The 23,229-nt window shown below is 45.3% G+C and overlaps 1 protein-coding gene across 3 annotated transcripts in view; it reads left to right on the top strand.

Moving 5' to 3' along the window:
* The window catches only part of LOC137436660 (alpha-actinin-3), an 81,268-nt gene that overhangs the window by 46,102 nt on the left and 11,937 nt on the right, over positions 1 to 23,229 (top strand). For all 3 annotated transcript variants that reach the window (XM_068130654.2, XM_078786639.1, XM_078786638.1), the window contains exons 6-16: positions 349 to 427; positions 874 to 955; positions 3,079 to 3,164; positions 3,321 to 3,413; positions 4,076 to 4,306; positions 12,251 to 12,398; positions 13,152 to 13,350; positions 13,530 to 13,638; positions 16,580 to 16,720; positions 16,875 to 17,078; positions 20,467 to 20,601. In XM_068130654.2, coding sequence (XP_067986755.2) covers positions 349 to 427; positions 874 to 955; positions 3,079 to 3,164; positions 3,321 to 3,413; positions 4,076 to 4,306; positions 12,251 to 12,398; positions 13,152 to 13,350; positions 13,530 to 13,638; positions 16,580 to 16,720; positions 16,875 to 17,078; positions 20,467 to 20,601 — 1,507 coding nt within the window. The remainder of the gene's footprint in view (positions 1 to 348; positions 428 to 873; positions 956 to 3,078; positions 3,165 to 3,320; positions 3,414 to 4,075; positions 4,307 to 12,250; positions 12,399 to 13,151; positions 13,351 to 13,529; positions 13,639 to 16,579; positions 16,721 to 16,874; positions 17,079 to 20,466; positions 20,602 to 23,229) is intronic.

The following is a 23,229-nucleotide window of genomic DNA, read 5'->3' on the forward strand; positions in this document are numbered from 1 at the left end:
ATCGAATCAATGCCTCCTTCTCACCTGCACAACCTGTAGACCAAATTTTGTCCAAATCCATCCATATGTGTTGAGATCTCCTGCTCACAGACAAACAGAAGGGTGAAAACACAACTTCCGTCCACCTTCTGTTTTGGAGGGAAACGTAACCTCTGTCCACCTTTGGTGGTGGAGATAACAAATGACAGTACATAATGATTAACAAACATAAACTCAGGTACCTAAGTTAACTTACCTTTACTGACTTTATCAAAATGATGGAGTATTATTTTGAGCATCTATCACTCCACAGAATGTTAATCCATTTGTCGTAACGATGTCCAACTGCTAATCTATTTCTCCGATCAGTTGGAAGGATGGCCTGGCTTTCTGTGCCTTGATTCACCGACATCGTCCTGACCTCATCGATTATGCCCAACTCCGTAAGGTCAGCAGAGCAAGCGGCTACATCTGCTTGAAGTCCCAATCTTCAGTCTGGCCGACAATATGGCTGCCAGGAAACAACGCCTCACCCTTTCGAACATATATATATATATATATATATATATATATATATATATATATATATATATATATATATATATATATATATATATATATATATATATATATATATCTTTGTAACATGCATGATGTTATCGTCATACCAAACATGATTGCTAGGCTTATGTGTCATCTCCATCGCCTTTCCATGACCATGTTTGCTTCACCTTTACTGCATTCATCCTCACTCCGCCCCGCAATCTCTTCCTTTACGCATTTTCACTTGCTCTTTCTGTTTGCTCCGTCTATCAAGATGCTTTGACAACTGCCAGCATTTCATATTAATGAAGTTGCTCGCCATAAATGCTAATAAACCCTTTTTTATTTTAGGATGATCCCCTGACAAACCTAAACACAGCCTTTGAAGTGGCTGAGAAAAATCTGGATATTCCAAAGATGTTGGATGCGGATGGTAAGGTTCTTAATTTTAATGTTTCTGATTTGCTGATGAAGACTTTTGTGTCCATGCTTTGCTTACTATGATCTTGTTATAATCCATATTTACTAGTTTTATTACATTTGATTGAACATGCTCACCAATCAATTTGTTTAACTTGGCAGGCCTAGCCTTTCCCACTGGTTTCCCATCCACTCACTCACCAAACTGGCAGGCCATACATACAAATTATGTGAGATTTTCTCAATCCTTCTCAGAGTATAAAAACGAGGGCGTGTAACGATGTTTGTTTGCTTATCTATCAATTAATTAATTGATTAATTAATGATAACTTTCAAGGCTCATGGAGGAGCATTTGCATATCTACGAGAAGTACTATTTGCAGGTCTGGAGCATTCGGAGACATTGGTGTACTTTTGCATGAATTGCAAGGACATTTGGGGATATAATAGTGGACAAATCAACATAAAATTGGATTTAAACCTGGGGTCACAGCATCATGAACCAAGATCCTACAGCCAAATATGAGGCCAAATCGATCCAGATGGGATGCAGAGAGAGATGTAGGTGGAGGATCCAAAGATGTAGGTGGAGGTGTAGGATCCAGAGATGTAGGTGGAGTTGCAGGCTCCAGAGATGTAGGTGGAGTTGCAGGCTCCAGAGATGTAGGTGGAGTTGCAGGCTCCAGAGATGTAGGTGGAGTTGCAGGCTCCAGAGATGGAGGTGGAGGATCCAGAAATATATGCATGTGCAGGATCCAGAGATGTAGGTGGAGGTGGAGGATCCCAGAGAGAGGTGGAGGTGGAGGATCCCAGAGAGAGGTGGAGGTGAAGGATCCCAGAGAGAGGTGGAGGTGAAGGATCCCAGAGAGAGGTGGAGGTGAAGTATCCCAGAGAGAGGTGGAGGTGAAGGATCCCAGAGAGAGGTGGAGGTGAAGGATCCCAGAGAGAGGGGGAGGTGAAGGATCCCAGAGAGAGGTGGAGGTGGAGGATCCCAGAGAGAGGTGGAGGTGGAGGATCCCAGAGAGAGGTGGAGGTGAAGGATCCAGAGAGAGGTGGAGGTGAAGGATCCAGAGAGAGGTGGAGGTGGAGGATCCCAGAGAGAGGTGGAGGTGGAGGATCCCAGAGAGAGGTGGAGGTGGAGGATCCCAGAGAGAGGTGGAGGTGAAGGATCCAGAGAGAGGTGAAGGTGAAGGATCCCAGAGAGAGGTGAAGGTGAAGGATCCCAGAGAGAGGTGAAGGATCCCAGAGAGAGGTGGAGGTGAAGGATCCCAGAGAGAGGTGGAGGTGAAGGATCCCAGAGAGAGGTGGAGGTGAAGGATCCCAGAGAGAGGTGAAGGATCCCAGAGAGAGGTGGAGGTGAAGGATCCCAGAGAGAGGTGGAGGTGAAGGATCCCAGAGAGAGGTGGAGGTGAAGGATCCCAGAGAGAGGTTGAGGTGAAGGATCCCAGAGAGAGGTGGAGGTGAAGGATCCCAGAGAGAGGTGGAGGTGAAGGATCCAGAGAGAGGTGAAGGTGAAGGATCCAGAGAGAGGTGAAGGTGAAGGATCCCAGAGAGAGGTGTCGGTGAAGGATCCCAGAGAGAGGTGTCGGTGAAGGATCCCAGAGAGAGGTGTCGGTGAAGGATCCCAGAGAGAGGTGGAGGTGAAGGATCCCAGAGAGAGGTGGAGGATGAGGATCCCAGAGAGAGGTGGAGGTGGAGGATCCCAGAGAGAGGTGGAGGTGAAGGATCCCAGAGAGAGGTGTCGGTGAAGGATCCCAGAGAGAGGTGGAGGTGAAGGATCCAGAGAAGTTGTATAGGTAGTCACAACTGAGAAGAAAATTGATTTTGAGGTCAAATGTCATCTTGAGGTCAAACTTCTAGAATCATCAATTTTCATCTGAAAAATAATCAATTTTCATCCAATTTACCCGAGCTATGATTAAGATCGTCAATTTTAATCCTAACGAAATGGACAATTTAATGTCTGCATGGCAACCTTTTTGGGGGGAGGTGTGAGGGTGGATATTGCAAGTATCGTGCTCTGCACGACGTCTTTCTTGTTTGTTCATTGTCTTGCTGAGGCTCAAATCCGAGTTGTCAGCCCTTGTAGATGCATCTTTCTGATCTCTTCCATGTTTGCTACCTTTTAATCCCCAGATATTGTAAACACACCAAGACCTGACGAAAAGACCATCATGACGTACATCTCTTGTTTCTACCATGCATTCTCCGGTGCACAGAAGGTACAACTACTGTCTGTCTTCAAGCATTGACAACAAATATAAATTGGTGTGACACTGTAGGGCATTAACTAATACAAATCGATCTTGATTGAGTATTAATGAAGTGTAAGTATACTTGTGTTTCCATGAATTTAATCTGCATACATTTCCCATCAGGCTGAGACTGCTGCAAACCGCATCTGCAAAGTTCTTGAGGTAAACCAGGAGAATGAGAAGCTCATGGAGGAGTATGAACGCATAGCAAGTGATGTGAGTTTTAACTCTTCAAAACATTCAACAAAGTATAGTTACATTTCATGTTTGGCCAAAGGTGAAGGTTCCTTTCTGGGAGGCTAAATGTTGAGGGAGAAGGCATTGAATGAAGGACATCCAGACATCCAGCAAAGTCCAGGCATTCTGGGAAGTTTGGGATTGAAATTTGATTTATTATTGTTAGTTTTTCAAGTTTTATTTGAAAACATTTGTATATTGATGGTTATGAAATGCTTGGTTGACTCTATTTGACAACATATTGTGCAGTTTGAAGGAATTGTATCTGGAGGATTAATGATGACTTGGTTGGAGAATTAAATCTCAAGATTATTTATCCAAACTTTTGACTTAGCCTTTGTGACTTAAATACATATCTGCTCAAATAGTCATATGTTATGCTGCAAAGGGGGATAGAAGGGGTTGGAGTCGGGAGGGGAATTATGGATTGAGGCAGATGATAATTGAACTAAAGTGAAAAGGAGGATAATTATAATAATAATAATGATGTTCCTTACAAGGGACTTCGGCGTTGGATCTAGGGGATGAGGATGTATCGAGTAGAGGCCTGATATCAATATTCCACCACTGTTGCATGTAATATTTAAGGGGTCCATTCGATAATCACAGTTCAGCTACACCGTATCCTGTGTCTTTGTCAGCTCCTGGCCTGGATTGAGCAGCAGATTCCATGGCTGAGCAAACGCGAAACGCAGCCGTCATTGGCACCTGCACAGACACTGCTTTCGCACCACGGTGATTACTCCAAGGACGAGCGACCACCACGTGCCAACGAACGCAACCGCCTCAACACAACCTTCAACTCACTCCAGACACGACTGCGCCTCCATAACCGTCCAAACTTTATGCCAGCTGAGGGTCACCTTGTGGTGGTACGGACAAGTAATAGCTCGAGATGCTTCCTGCGCACTTCTCTCTTGCCCTTGTGCAATTGCAGCTGAAGCCATGCTGTGCTGAGCAAAGCCCCACTGCGCAATGCAGATTAGTGGTTCTTCATTTATAACGAATATTATTGGCTTCTTTTGGATGTTTTTCTTTGAATATACATTCTTTGAAGCACATTCCATTTGGGAATTTTCCAAAACCTTACCATCACATTCCTTCCAGTTCCCTCTCCCAGTGCACAGTTTTCTGCGGTGGACAGTTGGGCTCAGCCAAGCATGGTACGGGCTCGCTTACTGTACACTCCCCTGCTTATTTCCACCTTAATGATGTATCTGAGTCTGGACAAACTGTGAGCTCATTAGCCCGTCCCCCTCACTGTGTGTGTGTGTGTGTGTGTGTGTGTGTGTGTGTGTGTGTGTGTGTGTGTGTGTGTGTGTGTGTGTGTGTGTGTGTGTGTGTGTGTGTGTGACAGTCAATCAGTTATCTCCATTTGTGGGTTTCAGGAGGTAGAACAAAGTCTTCTCAGGACCCAAAGTATTCATCTCCTCTTCGGTAAGGGTAAGGGTTCATGGACTGAGCAGTTCAACTTTTTCAGAGTTTTGTTCCAAGTTCTCTTTTCAGGATCATCACCGAACCCCAAATTAACTCCAGTTGTCGTTCATTTGTGGTAATATAACCTGGGGATGGCTTTTTAAATCTCAGTGAGGTTCTTCTTTATCATTCCTGTTGCTCCAATTACACTGGTACATTTTCGATGCTTTTCAGTCTCCAGGATCTCTTGACCTCATTTTTGAGGTCCTGGTATTTGGGTATTTTCTTGATTTCTACGTAAATCGCTGGGTACTAATATCTCAATCATCAATGCTGTCTGTTCCTTTTTGTTCCTCAGTACAATGTCCAGGTGCAATGCTTTGTTTTCTATGTCCACACGCGATGGAATCATCAGGTCATATATGAACATGACGTCCTCATTTTCAATGATTTCCCTTGGTTCGTGTTTCCATGAGTTTTCTGGTACTGGGATGTTTTAATTTTTGCAGATATGCCAATGAATCACTTTGCATACTTTGTTGTGCCATTGTGTGTAAAGTTGTTCTGATAGTTTTTTGCATCCCGAGAGCAGATGACTCGTACTCTCTGTTTCTGTCTTCCAGAATCTACACTTGTCTGTCTGGCTCAGTCCTGCCATCTTTTTAAATCCATTGGTGTAGTGTCCTTGATCTTGGGCATTTATTATGATTCGTTCACCGTCCCAGTCGAGCTGACCTCTTCTTAGCCATTCCAATGAGCCTTCTTTGTCTATCCCCACTCTGTCCAATTACTTTTTGTATTTTCCTGCTCTTTTGTCATTCTCCCAGTTGTTGGTGTATATTTATTTTGTCTTTTTTGCAATTGCTGGGGCTGTTTTTGTTGCTGTTTCATTTTCCTGTGCAGCATCTTCTATTCGCACCTGTTTTTGGAAATTATTTGCAAGGTGAGTTAGTGACACTTTTTCAGGTTTGTTGTGTTCATGTTTGTTTACAAATTGCATCCAATAGTCTGTTGAGCATTTCACATACTCAGCTCGTCCTACACTCGTCGCTCTGTGCACCTGGTTGAGTTCCATCAGGCCGCTTCCTCCCTCTCGTCTTGGCAGGTACATTCTCGGGATGCACTGTTTTTTGTAAAACATTTTGTGGATGGTTTAAGGAGTTTTCTTGTTTTGATGTTTAACTTGTTGATTTATGATTGGGGCCAGTTTCTTATTCCGCAGCTATATTGGAACACTGGTACTGCGAGCTGGTTTATGGCTTTGATTTTGTTTCTTGGGGAGATATGTTTTCAGGATCAGCTTCGTTCTACGTAGGTATTCTTTGGTGATTGTTTCATGCATTTGTTTGTGACATATTTGGTGGCTCTCTTCTACTCCAAGGTATTTGTATGATGCTTCATTTTCTAACTGCTGTGTTGTTGTTTCAAGGTCAATTTTTATGTTGTCTGTTTTTGTTAGTTTACCTTGCACAAATGTGTACTTGGTGCACTTGTCTCGTCCAAATTCCATTTGAATATCCTCAGAAGACCGTTTTACTAGTTTTAGTTGTTCTGTCAATTGTTTGTCATTTGGCAAGAAGAGCTTTAAATCATCCATGTATAGTGGATGCGTTTGTCACCTTTCCTATTTCTTTGGATGTTTGTTTATTGGTTGTTGGGGTGTATCAGTGTCGTTGTTCATTGATGAGGTTACTTATTGGGTCCAGAGCCAGACAAAACAAAAAGGGGGAAAGACTGTCTCCCTGGAAGATTCCACGCCGTATCTTCACATCTGGTATTTCGATATTTCCTTCGGAGTGCTGTAATATCAATGTGGTATTCCAGAGCTCCATTGCTTTCTCAATCAGTTTGATTATTTGGGGATTGGTTTTGTATATTTGCATGCATTTTATCATCCAGGAATGTCGGACTCTGTCAAAAGCTTTCTTATATTATAGTCTCTCCAGGCAGTGGACAAGTTAGTTCTTCGCATTTTGCAATTTTCAACTATGGCCTTGTTCAGTAGGAGGTGGTCAATTGTTCCATAACATTCTCTCTTACATCTCTTTTGTTCTGCCTCTAAACCTCCTTGCTGTGTTAGATGATGGTACATCATTTCTGTGTTGATTCTTGTCAGCAGTTTGTATGTGGTTGGTAGGCCTGTTATCGGCCGGTATTTGTGGAGAAGTTGGGTTTCCTCCGATTTTGGGATGAGAAAAGTGTTTCCTTCTACGAGCCACTCATCCACTGCGTTTTCCTCTTGGATCAGTTTGTTAAATGTGCTGGTGTAGTGATTGTGAAGAGCATCAAGTTGTTCTAGCCAGAAATTTGGAATGCCATCTGGGCCTGGACTTTTGAAGTTTGGCATTACTTGAAGTGATTTTCTCATTTTCTCTTCATTAATAAATTGATGAGGGCATTTCCTCGAGATATTGCTTCTTCTCTTCCAAGTTTGGGATCCATTCTGCTGCCTTATGTTCTTTTCGATCTTCAAAAATTCCTTTACAGAATTTTCCAGTTTTTCTTTTTCAGGGGGAGTTGAAACATTGTTTTTTTTTTTTTCCCCAATTCATGGTAAAATCTCTTTGGGTTACTTTCAAACATGTAGTTTTGTTTTCTCTTGTTGTTTCCTTCTTCATTGTTTTTTTTAATCTCCCTTGCTATCATTTCTATTTTGAGTTTGTTTTCAGCACCCAAGCACTCGAGGTCTTTGTCTTCGATTTTGTTTGTTTTTTATTCTTTGGATTCTCTTTTTTAGCTTTGGGTGTCTGTTTCCTTTCCCGAACTGTTGTATTTGTCCTACTTCCTTCTGTATATATATTTCTGTATGTATACAGTATATTTCTGTATATATATATATATATATATATATATACACATACATACATACATACACACACTTTTGTTTCTGCACAAGGCAGGAGAAGAGAACTTCATGGAAATGCCCCCCCAAACATCAAATAAAAACAGTAAATTAGCTTGAGAAAACAAAGCTTGCGAATCACAATTTTGGGAGTAACTTTTGTTTTGGGAGATTGGAAGTCTCGCGAGATCACGGCGAGGTCACGTCTTTTCGAAGCTGCTCCATGCGCTCACGCTTTCGAAGCTAAGTGATATTTCTCAATTGTGTTTTTGTCGAGACTGTATCTATCTTTCGGTGTATGTACCTATAGCGTATCTTTTGGAAAATTTTCGGTGCTAATTTTTCGTACATGTATACACAATCGTCGGTTAATGGTATCGAGTATTCTGCGGCCTAGTACTCGTAGGCTTAGACTACCGTACCGTCTCCGACCTTGTGGTTTGTTTTTCTCTCAGCGATTCGTCGAATGCGCTGAAATTATTTTCGTTCTCTGTTTCGTACCAGTCGTTCACCCCGTACCTCCTTGTTGAATATCTGTACTCACAAAAAAAAAAAAAAACCCCAAAAAAATATTTCCTTCCCAGGTCTTATTCGTTTATTTGTTGTTCTTTTTGTTCGTTCGTTCTTCGTTCTCGATCACGCGATTAGAAATGTATAATCTCTACCCTGAACAACTATTTTCTCTCATATATTATAACACCCTTTTCTTCTTTTCCTACAAAAGGATGCTTTCGTCTTGCTCACCAAATCTATTCATTCCAAAATATATATATAATACCATCTCTTACAGTTCCTCCTTTCTACATTCCCTAAACTATCCAGAACTCCATCCCTCCTCCAGTGTCCTCAAACGTATTTTTGACTCGAAGGTCTCAAACTCATTTTGCAAAAAATGTTCGTTTCCCATGAATCATACACTTTTCAAAACCTAATCTCACCCCTCCCCTCCAAATCCTCCCCATCACCCATCCCTTTCAAATCTCCCCCCTTGCCCCTTCCCTCCCCTCCCTCCTAAACTCCCCCCACACCCCTCCCCTCCAAGACTCTCCCTCGCTCCTCCCCTCCTAGACTCCCCTCTCACCCCTCCTCCTCAAAGCATCCTCCCTGCTTCTTCCTCCTTCCAACTTTCACCTTCATCTCCCCAAACCTTCTGCCTTGCTCTTCCCCCTCCTCAAATAACACCTCACTGTGCCTCACCCAATCTCCATCAAACCTTTTGTCCGCCCCATTCTTCCCTTTCTCCAAGCTATTCTGAAATCTCTGACACACCTTCAACAGCTCTCCCTACCTCTTCCTCCTCTTCCACATCTTACCCTACCCCTCCCCCCCCCTGTTCTGGACCCGATGCTCCCCCTTCCTCTTCATTAACGGTATGGACCTCAAACATCCGGGGCCTTCGCTCAAACTTGACTGACCTCTCCATACAGGTTGCTTCTGACAAACCAGATGTGATCTGCTTAACAGAAACTTTCCTCCTTCATGATGTCTCTGATGCCTTGGTATCTCTCCCAGGTTACTCCCTCCTCCGGTATGATAGACCTGAGCCTCGTCCTGGAGGTGGGGTTGCTATCTTTATAAAAAACTCTCTTCCTCACTCGCCCTCCACTGCCCTCTCTCCACCTCACCCCCAGGAATACCTTTGGCTACGGCTTCCCCTTCGCTCCCACCTTTTGTTCATATGTGTGTTGTACCGTCCACCAATCAGCGATGACTCCATCTACATCTCACTGTCTGATAATATGGACCAACTTCTATCTACCCATCCCAACTCTCTCTTCCTCATATGTGGTGATTTCAATTGTCACCATGCCAGTTGGCTGGGTGTGGGTACCTCTCTCACCAGCCATGGCTCTTCAGCAAAGGACTTCTGCGACTCACTGGGACTGACGCAATCTGTCAATTTCCCGACCCGGATCTCAGTCAACGGAGCATCTTCTCTTCTGGATTTGGTTATGACAAACTTCCCTGAAAATGTCTGCTGCTCTTCTTCTGCTCCAATCGGCTCTTCTGATCATGTGCTTGTCAAAGTGGACATCTCTCTGACCATTCTCAGAGAGCCTCCTCAGCGTCGACGAGTCTGGCATTTCACTCAGGCCAACTGGAACGGTCTTCAAGCAGCCATCAATCATCTGGACTGGTCTCCCATCTCTACCGCCTCTGACATCAACTCATCCTGGGAATTCTTTCAAAGTAAATTGCTCTCTCTCATGCACAGATTTATACCATCTCGTCTTCAGTTGTCATACCCTTCCTCCCGTCCATGGTACACGGAATCTTGTGGTGAGGCTGTTGCCCTGAAACAACTTGCTTTCGTCTCCTGGAAAGCAAATCCAACGGAAGGAAATCTCATTTCCTTTCACAAAGCCCAAAACAAGTGTGTGTCCACCCTCAGGAGAGCCAGGAAACAATATCTCACCATTCTCAAGACCGAACTCTCTTATCTGTCTCCCTCTTCCAAATCCTGGTGGCGTCTGGTCAAATCTGTTTCTGGTGTTTGTTCCCCCTCCATCCCCTCCCTCACCTCAAACGGCTTAACGGCTGACTCCGCACGTGAAAAAGCTGAATGCCTCAACTCTGTGTTTGCCTCTAAATCTTGTGTCCCAAACCCATCCCTCTCTGTACCCACCGTACCCAGTCGTACCCAGCTGCTCCTGGACTCTGTGTCCTTTCCTCCTGACAAGGTGGAAAAGTTTCTGTCAACCCTCGACTCTGATTCTGCAACTGGTCCTGACGGCATCAGCCCACGGGTCCTAAAATCATGTTCTTCTGCTCTTTCACTCCCTCTTTCTGTTCTCTTCACCCTCTCTTTTGCTCAAGGTCATCTGCCATCTGCTTGGAAATCAGCCAACATCACCGCTTTGCACAAAAAAGGTGCAAAAACAGATCCCAGCAACTACAGACCAATCAGCCTTCTCCCAATTATCAGCAAAGTCATGGAATCCATCATTGCTTCAGATATTAAATCTTTCCTCTTCTCCAATGGCTTGATCTCTGATCATCAATTTGGTTTCAGACCTGGTCACTCTACTCTGGACATGCTGCTTCTGCTTTCTCAACAATGGATGGAGGTCCTCAACGCCAAACAGGAAATTAGAGCTGTCTCCCTTGACATTTCACGTGCCTTCGATACGGTCTGGCACCCTGCTCTGCTCTCCAAACTCTCCTCCTTTGCTATCCATGGAAATCTCCACGCATGGCTGGCGGACTTCCTCTCTGGTCGTAGTCAACGTGTGGCCCTGAATGGGTTTCTCTCATCTCCTCTTCCTGTTCAGGCTGGAGTTCCCCAAGGTAGTGTTCTGGGCCCTGTGCTTTTTCTGGTCTTCATCAATGATCTCTCTGACTCTCTTGAAAATCCTCTCTATCTCTTTGCTGACGACTCTACTCTCTGTCGCTCCATTCCTCATCCCTCAGATCGGCAGTCTGCAGCCTCCTCACTCTCTGCAGACCTGGACAAAATCACAGACTGGTCAAACAAGTGGAACATGTCTTTCAATCCTGACAAATCTCACACTCTTACAATGTCTCTCCGAAAGGACCGACTGGACAACCCTCCCATCTACTTTCTCAACAATCCTCTCCAAGAAGTTCTGTCGCTCAAGCTTTTGGGTCTCACTATCTACCATGATCTTTCTTGGGAAAACCACATTTCCAAGCTGGCCTCCAAAGCCAGTCGCCGACTGGGCATCCTCCGTCGTGCGAAGTCCTTCCTTGGCACACCTGAGCTCCTCACCACATACAAGGCTTTCATCCGCAGCTCAATGGAATACTGTTCCCCCCTCTGGGCTGGTGCTCCTGCCTCGCACCTTGCTCGGCTTCACGCTGTTGAGGCCAAAGCTTTCAGAATCATTGGAATCTCCTGCGATGTAGTCAACGCCGAGGGCCTTTCACTCACTCACCGCAGGCAGGTTGGTGGTCTTTCTGTCTTCTACCGACTCCTCTCCGGCCTTGCTCCCCCAGCTCTCTCTGTGCTCTGTCCCCCCAATATTCCTTCAGGTCGCACAAGATCTGCCTGCAACCCTCTTATGGTTAAACTGCCAAAGTCTAGGCTCTCTGCTCACCTTCACTCTTTCATTCCTCGCTTCTCCCGCATCTGGAACAAACTCCCCCACTCCCTTCAATCCCACTCCTCCCTCCAGGTCTTTAAAACAGCTGTTCACCACCATCTCTTATCTTCCCCCATCGAAAACCTTGATCTTTTCTACCCCCGGTAATTCACCCCAGAGTCCTTGCAGTGTTCATATGTTTTAATCCTCTCCCACCTCCCCCCAAGTCCTCCCGATGTCCCTGCTCTCAAATGTTGTGTTTGTGTCCTTCCCCCTCTTCCCCCTCTCTTTTGTGTCCTTCCCCCTCTCTCCCCATCTTGTCTGCCGCTCCCCTTGTTTTTTGTGTTTTGTGTGTCGGTTTGTCTTTTTGTGTGATTAATGTTAGCTCTTTCACGAGCCTCGATCTTGTATACAAAACAAAAAAAAAAAACAAAAAAAAACTAGAAACACTCAATTTTGAAAAGTTGGCAATATCAAGTATAATAACTCATGGTATTTAACTGTGGACGGCACAGGACATTGCACATGCCTGGGAACGCCTGGAAGGTGCTGAGTGTGGTTACGAGGAATGGCTGCTCTCAGAATTACACAGGCTGCAAAGATTGGACCACCTTGTTGCCAAGTTCAAAATCAAAGCTGATGGGCATGAGGCCTGGAGTGCAGGTAGGACGACTGCTCTTCATTGCCCGATGTATCGTACCCTTGTACATAATACCATGAAAGACTTTCACAGACTAAAATTAAATCACAAAAGATTGTTCCAGAGACCCAGCAGAGTCGAGACCGACCAAACATGTTACGGTACTCTATGCTTGCCCTAATAGGTAAATAATACTTTGGTAATTAATTATTGCATTGGCCTAGCCATTATTAATCTCTATTTTGCAAGATCATATCAGTGAACCAGTGTCTTGTGATTAATTTTTTATTAACCCTTCTCCCCCGCTTACCCCCCCCCCCCCACCCCTGCTCCACCTCTTTGTTTTTTCCCCTCTTCCCCCTCCCCTCTATTACTGCTCCCTCTCACACCCCCTCTCTCTCTCTCCTCTCATCCCTGCCCCCCTCTCTCCTTCCCTATCCACTTCCTGTCCCCTTTTCTCTCTATCTTTCTCCCTATCCCCTCTCTGCCCTCCCCCCCCCCCTCTCTCGCTCGCTCTCTCGCTCTCTCTCTCTCTCTCTCTCTCTCTGTCTCTGTCTCTGTCTCTCTGTCTCTCTCTATCCCTCCCTGTTCCCCCTCTATCTATCTCTCTCCCTATCCCCTCCCTGTTCCCCCTCTATCTATATCTCTCCCTATCCCCTCCCTGTTCCCCATCTCCCTTCTTTCTCTCTCTTCCCCTCTCTCTATTCATCCTCACCCTGCCCCTTCTCTCTCTTCCTTCCCTTCCTCCCTCCATCTCTCCCCTCCCTCTCACATAGGCATCGATCAACAGCTAGGTAAGGAAGTATTAGGTGGAGATAAAAATCTTGCCACAGAGGAAAGTGATGGTCCTCTCAAAATAGGCAACAATCTAGCCAAGGTTCAGGTCTTGATCCGAAGGCAGGAGGCATTAGAGAGTGATCTGGCTGCTCACCAGGAAGGAGTGGAGCAGATTGCGGCAATCGCCCAGGAGCTCAAGTGAGTGCCTTTGTGTGAAGGATTAATGATGGGTTCTTGACGTGTTCATAACTTCTTCCTTTGGAACTTCTTCCTTTGGAATTCTTGTATTAAGGTTTAGGTGTCTGTGAGTATGCAAAGTTTTGACTGCACGTAGTTGTTAAAATCAGTTTTGTCCTTTTTATCCTTTTGGATGGCAGTGAGTTAGAGTATGAGGATGTGGTGAGCGTGAACACGCGGTGTGAAGCCATCTGCAACCACTGGGATGATCTTGGCAAGAAAACTCAAGCACGACACAACGTTTTGAAGGTCTGTTGGCCAACAATGTGATCCTCAAATTGACATTGCTGGTTCTGTAATGTATCTGGTTAAATATGTGCACACAACCTTCAGGGAAATGTTTAGCAAACTGGTTTGAGTTCCAGTCGAAATGAGTTTAAGCATCTCATCTTAATATCACATGAACATAAGAAGAACCACCTTTAGAGGCCATTTTTCCCCACAGAGAAGGGGTTGGCCTTTTTCGGGCACCTTGGTCCCCTTTTTTGAAGCAATGTTTTATGGCCGGATGCCCTTCCTGCTGCCAACCCTGTTAGTCGCCTCTTACGACACACAGGGAATTACCAGTGAACTGGTCCTCAATTTGCCGACCTCGGAAGGATGACTGGCTGAGTCAACCCCCCTGGTGTTAATTCAGCGATAGACCGGGATTCGAACCCAGGATCCTTGGATCCCAAGCCAGCACCCTAACTGCTAAGCCAACACCAGACTATCTTAGTATCTTAATATCACATGAAAGAAGAAAGAACCACCTTTAGAGGCCATTTTTCCCCGCAGAGCAGGGGTTGGCCTTTTTCGGGCATCATGGTACCCTTTTTGAAGCAATGTTTTATGGCCGAATGCCCTTCCTGCCGCCAACCCTGTTAGTCGCATCTTGCGAGACAGAGGGAATTACCAGTGAACTGGTACTCAATTTGCCGACCTCGGAAGGATGGCAGGCTGAGTCAACCCCCCTGGCGTTAATTCAGCGATAGACCGGGATTCGAACCCAGGATCCTAGGATCCCAAGCCGGCACTCTAACCGCTAAGCTAACACCAGGCTAAGCTAACCGCTAAGCTAACACCAATATCACATGCATGGAAGATATTTTATTAGTCTCACCCCGAAGACGCGTCAATATAATTTCACTTATAAAATGGTTTTCTCTGCAACCGCCTGTCCGAGCGATGCGAAATTTTAAATATTGGAGCGACTCTCCATGGAAATTATTTTCTTGCTAACTCTGATGTCATAGGTCACATGATATGGCAGCCACATTGGATTAAAAGAAAATATTTCAACAAATTTCTCCGAAACCGCTCAACGACAAAAATTGAAACTTGGCATATGTCATAACTCATAAACTCCCCATTGAATATATATAGGGGGCTAACAATTATCTCATCGGTGAAGTGGGAATCCAGCCATAATTGTTTGAATTGAAATCCTTATCCCAAAAAATCGAAAACTTCATATATCTGAATTATGATATACCCGATGTAATAGAGGAACCCGATGTAATAGAGGAATTAAATTTATGACGTTCATAACCCATTCCAAGAAACTGTGATATAATAGGGTGCATGGATGATACGTGTATATGGCCCATAATAGTTGCGTGTTCAGTTAACGATGGTATTTTTGTTCAGAATGAACACGCGAGATGAAACTATGTGCTCTTCAAGTGCCATTTGAGTTGAACTTGTGAAAGACTAATGGAAGAGGTTGTTCACAGAATGCATGTAATCAAATAAAGTTTTACATTTTCTTTCTTTACAACATCAAATTTAATGGCAGAGCGCGGCGATGGAGGGCATGAACTGACAGTGGAACAATGAGGCAACAGTTTGACATAAGTTAGGGAATAGGAAAAGAGAGAGAGACAAGGGGAAGAAACACTGAGACCTGTAAGTAAGAGGGTTGGATTAGGAAGTGTTAATGGGGAGGGTTAGGGGTGCAGGGGGGGGTTTGGGGGGAGGGTGGTGGGGAGGCGGAAAGGATAGGGTGAGACATGAGATAATCGCCTGGCGGGAAGAGTGACAGAGCAGACTCTGGAAGGTGGTTGCTTAAATGGGATAAGAGAGGAATAAGAGTTGAGATGTGCAGTCAGTCCTTATTTTGGAAGTTTAAATCTGAGGGGGTTACTTGAAGAACACATCCTGGAGTTGCTAGGGAGGGTCAGAAAACAGAGAGTAGAAGGAGCGATGCTGGAGAATAGATGGTCGAAAACAGAGACCACTGACCTACCTGTGATGTGAGAGCAACTGACCTTGTGTGTCTTCCTCATCATGGGAGATTCCAATAATTTTGAGAGCTTTAAATTCCACAGAATCCAAGAGAGACAGTTGTGATGCTGGCGTGCCAGGCCATAGCGGAGAGCGGTATTCTATTGACGGATACGAAAAAAGGCATTGTTGCAGGCTGTGAATGCCAAAGGTCTTCCATGCATTTGTGTTTTGAGTTGTATTGAAACACTGAGCTGATTTTAACCACAATCTTTCAATATTACCTTTGATTCAATGTTTCTGTCCAGGCTAAAGCATTTTTACCCTCGCCAGAGGAGAGGGTTTTGCATTTGAGTCTTTGTCTGTTTGTTTGTTTGTCTGCACATAATAAATATGATTTTCTCTGCAACTTTTGGTCCAATTGACAGGAAATTTTCACCATAGGTGCACCACCTCCTCTAGAAATTTTTTAATGATGGCGTCATATGTCACGTGATACGGGCGCCATCTTGGAAAAAAACTGAAAAACCTTGCACCTCTATATCTCCGAAAGCGCTGCATAGAAAAAATTGAGACATGGCTCATTGTAAAGAACTCTCCATGGGGAATGACATGTTAATGATGATGTCATAGGTGCCTCCATTATGACGTCATAATTCCACAAGTGCAAAATTTAATCCGATCAAGATGAAATTTCTTGTCATCTATGGGTAAATTTGTGGAGAAAAAATGATGACATCATCGGTCACGTGGTTCGACCACCATATTTGTTTTAACACAAAAGCCTTAAAAACCACTTAAAACATGTCCCGGTGAGGGTCTGCAACTTATGATTGCTCTTTTTTGTTACCTCTGTGTTTGGAGGGAGGGGGAAGAGGAGTGGTACTGTAGCTGATTATTTCTATCAGCCATGTTTGTTCTGTGGAGGAAAGCTTTTCAACGCAGCGCGGCTCCAGGAGTCATCATACGTGTTTATCTATTGCAGCAACAGGAAACATGGCTGGCAGCAGTGGACAACCTACAGAAAGGTATAGTGGCTCGTGCCACGCCTTTCCTTGTGTGGCTTCATGGTGCTGCAGACGACCTGCAGGATCCCTTCCTTCTCTACTCAGTTGCTGAGGTTCAGGTGTGCGTCCTTCTGAATCACATTACGTTGGCTCTATCCCTCACTCACAAACTCTGGCCAATCAGACTCTGACCCAAGTAATATGGTCTGAGAATTTAAGCATAATTTTTCCTTTTCCCATAACCCTTCATTCTCTCCATTCTCGTTTCCACAGGCACTGCTGAAGGCACACATTGATTTCAAGGCAACTTTACCTGCAGCCCAGACGGAACGAGATGGTCTGTTAGCCATGTGGACAGAGTTGGATAAACTACAACAGGCACCACCGCCTAGTCTTGTTAGTCCATCGCAGATGCTTCCGAGTGAAAACCCCTATACCGACATCCTTCCACTTGATATTACATCAATGTGGGACCAAGTGAGCATTCCTTCACCTTTTGTTTATTGTATCCTCACCTGTGATCAAAATAAAGCCAAATGAAAGCAAAAACTCAATCTGCTAATGATACTTACGTAGCGCTTGGTAATCTCAGGAAAGACAATACCCAATGAAAATGCATGTAGACGTTATATTGACTGAGAGGACCTTATTGACGAATGGAAATCATTTTTAACCTTGAATATCAAACATTGTGCTGAGATTTATCAGCGTGTCATCCCATCTTCGAAGGGCTCTAATCGTCAGCTGAATTTTGCCTTATCCAGCTTGTATCAGCCATGAAACAAAATGGAGGGAAGAAGAGGCAGGTCTTTGTGATCCAATCTCTTTAATCCATGGCAAATTGAAATAAACAGTCCACGAACAAACAATAAATCAATCGGTTGGTATCTAGTATCTACACAGTATTTAGCTACTTCTTCTTTCGTATTGCTCAAGTGTGGGATCGATGAAATATAAATTGCTGTCCTTAGCCAGTTGAGTACCAGTTCACTGGTAATTCCCTGTGTGTGTCGCAAGAGGCGACAGGGTCGGCGGCAGGAATGGCATCCGGCCATAAAACATTGCTTCAAAAAGGGGACCACGGTGCCCAAAAAAGGCCAACCCCCGCAGACCCCGCATCAGACGTTGTATGTAGCTCCTGCAACTCGCCCTCCAAATGGTCAGCTAACAGTCCTGCACTAGATGGTCTGCAGTATGGAGGTTGTCACACTCGCAGGAAGGTGATTCCGCTCGTCCTCGCGTAAACGTGTTTCTCGCTAAACCGGCCAATGCCAGTTCGAAGGCAGTTTAAGTTCCACAATTTTTTCCAGTGCAAGTCACATCCTGGAGGTTTCGTGAATGTGGGAGATATCACAGAGGGCTTTTAGGTTGGTTCGTTTGCCGCTGGTTAATTTGCCATGTGTGTCCAAAGTGATGTTGCGTTGGGCCTCTTTTCCGAAGGGCTTGCGGCTTTTCAATCTTTGAGGGGGCAATTTGTCCATGAGTTTATGTAGTGGGTGTTCTGGGCTGTTGTTGTGAAGAAGCTTTGCGAGCTGCCCATCTGGTAGTAACTACACACCACTACACTACACACTACACACTGCCCATCTGGTAGTATATGATGGGGTTGAATTTACTCTAGCAGCTACTTTCACTGCTACCTTTACTGCATGTTGCCTGCAACTTGGTAGGTAGATGTGTGGAGGCAAGGGGAGTGGGATGTTCAGCTGTCTCCTTGCCTTGCTATCCTGAAATTAGACTGCGCTGATTGTTTTGTGAGCATTGAAATGTCGGCGCCATTGCTGGCAGTAACGGGTCATTGTTGCAACATTTCGACGGGGAGTATTTCCAACTTCCTCAAAGGTCATGCTTGCATGCAAGACAGCAAGATCGATCAGCATACGCAAGTTTCATTCCTGTTGTCTTAAGGAGGTCTGATGTATACATGTTGAACAGGAGTGATGCGAGGATAGAGTCTTGTGGAATTCCATCCTTGAGGGTGTATGTCCTAAAGGACTGTCCATTCCGGATAGCCCATAAGCAGTGGTTGGAAATCATCACATGGATAAAGTGAACCAGATTGTGTTCTTTAAGTGCACTGTGCAGTTTTATCAAGAGACTGATGCGAGACACTACCGTACTGTATGAGGGTGACGGGTCAACAAAGACAGCATTTGCGATTAGACAGGATGACAGGTCACATTTTTGATTCGTTTCCAAGGCTGCTTCGATAAGATGCTCTGAATGGATGTTTCTTGTTTTGGGGTTTAAGCCGTCCAGAGAAGCTTTGAGCTCCTCTAGCCTGAAGTTCACAGCTAGTCCTTGGTCAGCAGATGGTGCTGTCTGAAAACCCATCAGCCCAATGTTGTTGTTGCCTAGCCCCGGACAGTTCTCTTCAACAAGCCCACGGCGCGGAGAAAGCCGATCAATCTTCCAGGAGCGACTTGGAGATCGCGACCCGCCACATCCAGGATGGTGTACCCCCGCCTTCACGAAGCCAGGACCATCACAGAGTTAGAGTTAGAGTTATAGAGAGAGAGAGAGAGAGAGAGAGAGAGAGAGAGAGAGAGAGAGAGAGAGAGAGAGAGAGAGAGAGAGAGGAAGGAAGAGGAAGAGGAAGAGGAAGAGGAAGAGGAAGAGGAAGAGGGGGAATGTGCCGGTGCATGGGGACCGATAGGCACTGTGATCATGACCACCGTTGCCCTGACGAATCTGGGCAGCAGGGAAGAGTGGGGAAGATTTGGACCCCGACTTGCATTGGGGGTACAACCACCGATAGGATGACAAATGGGGGAGATGAGGCAGGAAAAACCAAACATGTGTAAAATAGGAAATAACAAAAAGCCTAGCCCCCTAATGGCACCGTTTACCAGACTCGCGCACGTTGAATAATGGGGATAGTGAGGTCTTGTAGCTGGCAATAGCTGGTTGGCGCTCCACCACTGTGGCATGGTCATGCGGCTCGGCGCTGCACAAACGAAGTGTAGCTCGGGGAGCATTGGACCAGTGGGAATGGCGATAAAGGAGGTGAGATGAGAGGGATGTTTCTTCCTCAGAGTGTGAAGCAAAGAGAATGCAAGATGTTGACTTCTCCGTGTGCAAAGGTCAACTGCTGTGCGGATTGCGACGACGATCCTCGAGGACTCTGGGACTACTCCCATGCTCTGAGACCGTTCCTGTTATTGGCCGTTTGTGAGCAGGGCCATCTTCCTAGAATGTCCCGCCCTGTGGGATTTCCCTGAACAAAAGTGTTCCAGCTCCAGGGCTCCACAGACGACCTTGCCGCCATTGCTTACTGGGCCTGCCGGCCAAACAATTTGCAATGTTCATTCCTCCGAAGGTGCAATGTACTTTCCAGTCTTTGGTGTTAAATGTCCGATGCCTCAAGACCTCACCTGGCATCACCAGATTTTCAGGAGATTTTACACAACAAACTTACTCTACGCATCCTTAAAATTAACACTCATTGCCTCCCCAGTGCATGTTTTGCAATCCGACTTACTCTGACATTTTTCCCGTTTCAAGAGTAATATAACCTACATGGATTATATGGACCATACCATTCTTATCCCAATCTAGCTAGGGACCTCCTCCTTACCCATTCCACAAAACAATATTCCATTATTCACCAAACACTATCCCGCTTGTTATACACCTGATCACAGTATTATTGTTGTTGATCAGTGACTCCTTGTTCCAAGTATGAGTATACCCTGGTATAAAGTTTTCTGCAGCCTCTTACAGTATTAGTGTGGGCTGTAACACCTGCCCTTTCATCAAGACCACCATCATACACACTCACTGCCAACTGAGTCGTTTTGCTGTTAATACAGTCAGTACCCTCACCTGCCCCCCCCCCCCCCCCCCCCCGTTTGCACCTTCACAGGTCCAGCTGCTCGTAGTGCAGCGCGAGCAAGCACTCCTCAAGGAGCAAGTGTGCCAAGAGCAGCGCCAGGCCCTGAAGAATCAATACCGCACGGTGGCGGCATCCGTGGCACCTTGGATCCAGCGTCATGCCGAGGTACGTGGTTCCGCACTATACACTGCTCTACCATGCCCCCTGCATGTCTTATACCACAATGCACCAACCAAATGATCACCACATTCTGGATGTATCACTCACCTGAGTTTTGCTGGTTCATTTTTTTTTCTCCAAACTTCAATACTAAACATAATTTTTCCTAATTTAATTTCTCATCAGACACATAGACGCCTCTGAATGTAATATTGCCCTCGAATTTCCCAACTCAAATTAAGGTTTTGTTGAGATGCATTCAATTTTCCAACTCTGCCTCAGCATTAATATCTTAATAGTGAAGCGCGGTGCTACGCGCGCGACTTGCTACCAAGGAGGAAGCGGACAACGCGGTTAAAACAAAAGTGTCTTTATTGACAAGAGGTCACTGTAGCACTGGCGCGCTCCGGGCTGCGCGCCCGGTGTATATCCTGAGGCCACGCCTACCCCTCGGGCGTGGCCGCCGCCCACTTGGTGCGCGGAATGATGTCACCACGCCAGTGGGCTTTCGTGTCCGCCACAATAGGATATAAGACCCGTCGCTTCGCTGATGGAAATACCAATCTTTGCTGCGATTGCTAAATCTATGGGGGAAGAAAAAAAAAGGATTCCTGGGAGATCCTGCTCTCCATGCAGGGATAACCAACGTCACGTGTTGGCATTTGCAGTTTTGACACGGGTGTCCATGTGTCCATTAAAAAAAAAAAATTGGGGATCACAAACACTCCCGGGAGTTACCCGAATGGACCTTAGTTCTATTTATTGAAATCCGTTAATCCGTTCTCAAGTTATAACACAACAAACACAAACAGACAGACACGGCTCCTTTTATAATATACGTAGATGTTCCTGAGTTAACTTGATCTATCGGAGAAATTACACCGGTTAACAATAATATTTGGATAACCCAAGTTGAATAAGAGCAGAATTACATTTACTGCAACATTATAAACATTTTAGGACCTCTTTTGATGCCTTGTTCATTTTACAGGGACGCTTTACAGACTAAAAGTGTAACTACTGTATAACAGCACTCGGTAGAATGCGTATCTCCACCAGGTTGAACAGTTTACGCTTTGTATCCCACTGATAGGCCGGATCTGCATCCAGACCTTAACCAAAATCTAATCAATATTCATCCTTGTCAAACACCGAACCTGTCCAAATCTGTCCACAACTTTTTGAGATATCATGCTATATATCGCTTTTGTCCCTATCTCTCAATGGTGAAGAATCACTTAAGAAATTCTAGTATCCAGATCTCGATCTTCACCAAACTCTATTCAATTTGTCCTTGTCAGACACCCAACCTGTCCACCACAAATCAGTCCATAACTTTTTTAGATATCCTGCTCACAGACAGATAAACAGGGGTGAAAACATAAACAGGGGCTTTTGGAGCCATAAATGTATTACGAATATACCAGTGGTTGCGAGAGGGGTTTGCGGTTACATTGAGAAAAGGAAACGAATGGGAATATCATAGGACAGAGAAATTATGAGTGAGGTTGGGACCTTGATCAATATCACAGGATATTGGAGAGAGAGAGAGAGACAGACAGAGACAGACAGAGAGAGACAGACAGAGACAGACAGAGACAGACAGAGACAGACAGAGACAGACAGAGACAGACAGAGAGAGAGACAGAGAGACACACACAGAGAGACACACACACAGAGACGCACACACAGAGACGCACACACAGAGAGGCACACACAGAGAGACACACACAGACAGAGACACACACAGACAGAGACACACACAGACAGAGACACACACAGACAGGGACACACACAGACAGGGACACACACAGACAGAGACACACACAGACAGAGACACACACAGACAGAGACACACACAGACAGAGACACACACAGACAGAGACACACACAGACAGAGACACACACAGACAGAGACACACACAGACAGAGACACACACAGACAGAGACACACACAGACAGAGACACACACAGACAGAGACACACACAGACAGAGACACACACAGACAGAGAGACACACACAGACAGAGAGAGACACACAGACAGAGAGAGACACACAGACAGAGAGAGACACACAGACAGAGAGAGACACACAGACAGAGAGAGACACACAGACAGAGAGAGACACACAGACAGAGAGAGACACACAGACAGAGAGAGACACACAGACAGAGAGAGACACACACAGACAGAGAGAGACACACACAGACAGAGAGAGACACACACAGACAGAGAGAGACACACACAGACAGAGAGAGACACACACAGACAGAGAGAGACACACACAGACAGAGAGAGACACACACAGACAGAGAGAGACACACACAGACAGAGAGAGACACACACAGACAGAGAGAGACACACACAGACAGAGAGAGACACACACAGACAGAGAGAGACACACACAGACAGAGAGAGACACACACAGACAGAGAGAGACACACACAGACAGAGAGAGACACACACAGACAGAGAGAGACACACACAGACAGAGAGAGACACACACAGACAGAGAGAGACACACACAGACAGAGAGAGACACACACAGACAGAGAGAGACACACACAGACAGAGAGAGACACACACAGACAGAGAGAGACACACACAGACAGAGAGAGACACACACAGACAGAG

The sequence above is a fragment of the Myxine glutinosa genome, chromosome 11, assembly GCF_964187855.1.
Source record: "Myxine glutinosa chromosome 11, kmMyxGlut1.1, whole genome shotgun sequence".
Taxonomy (NCBI): Eukaryota; Metazoa; Chordata; class Myxini; order Myxiniformes; family Myxinidae; genus Myxine; species Myxine glutinosa.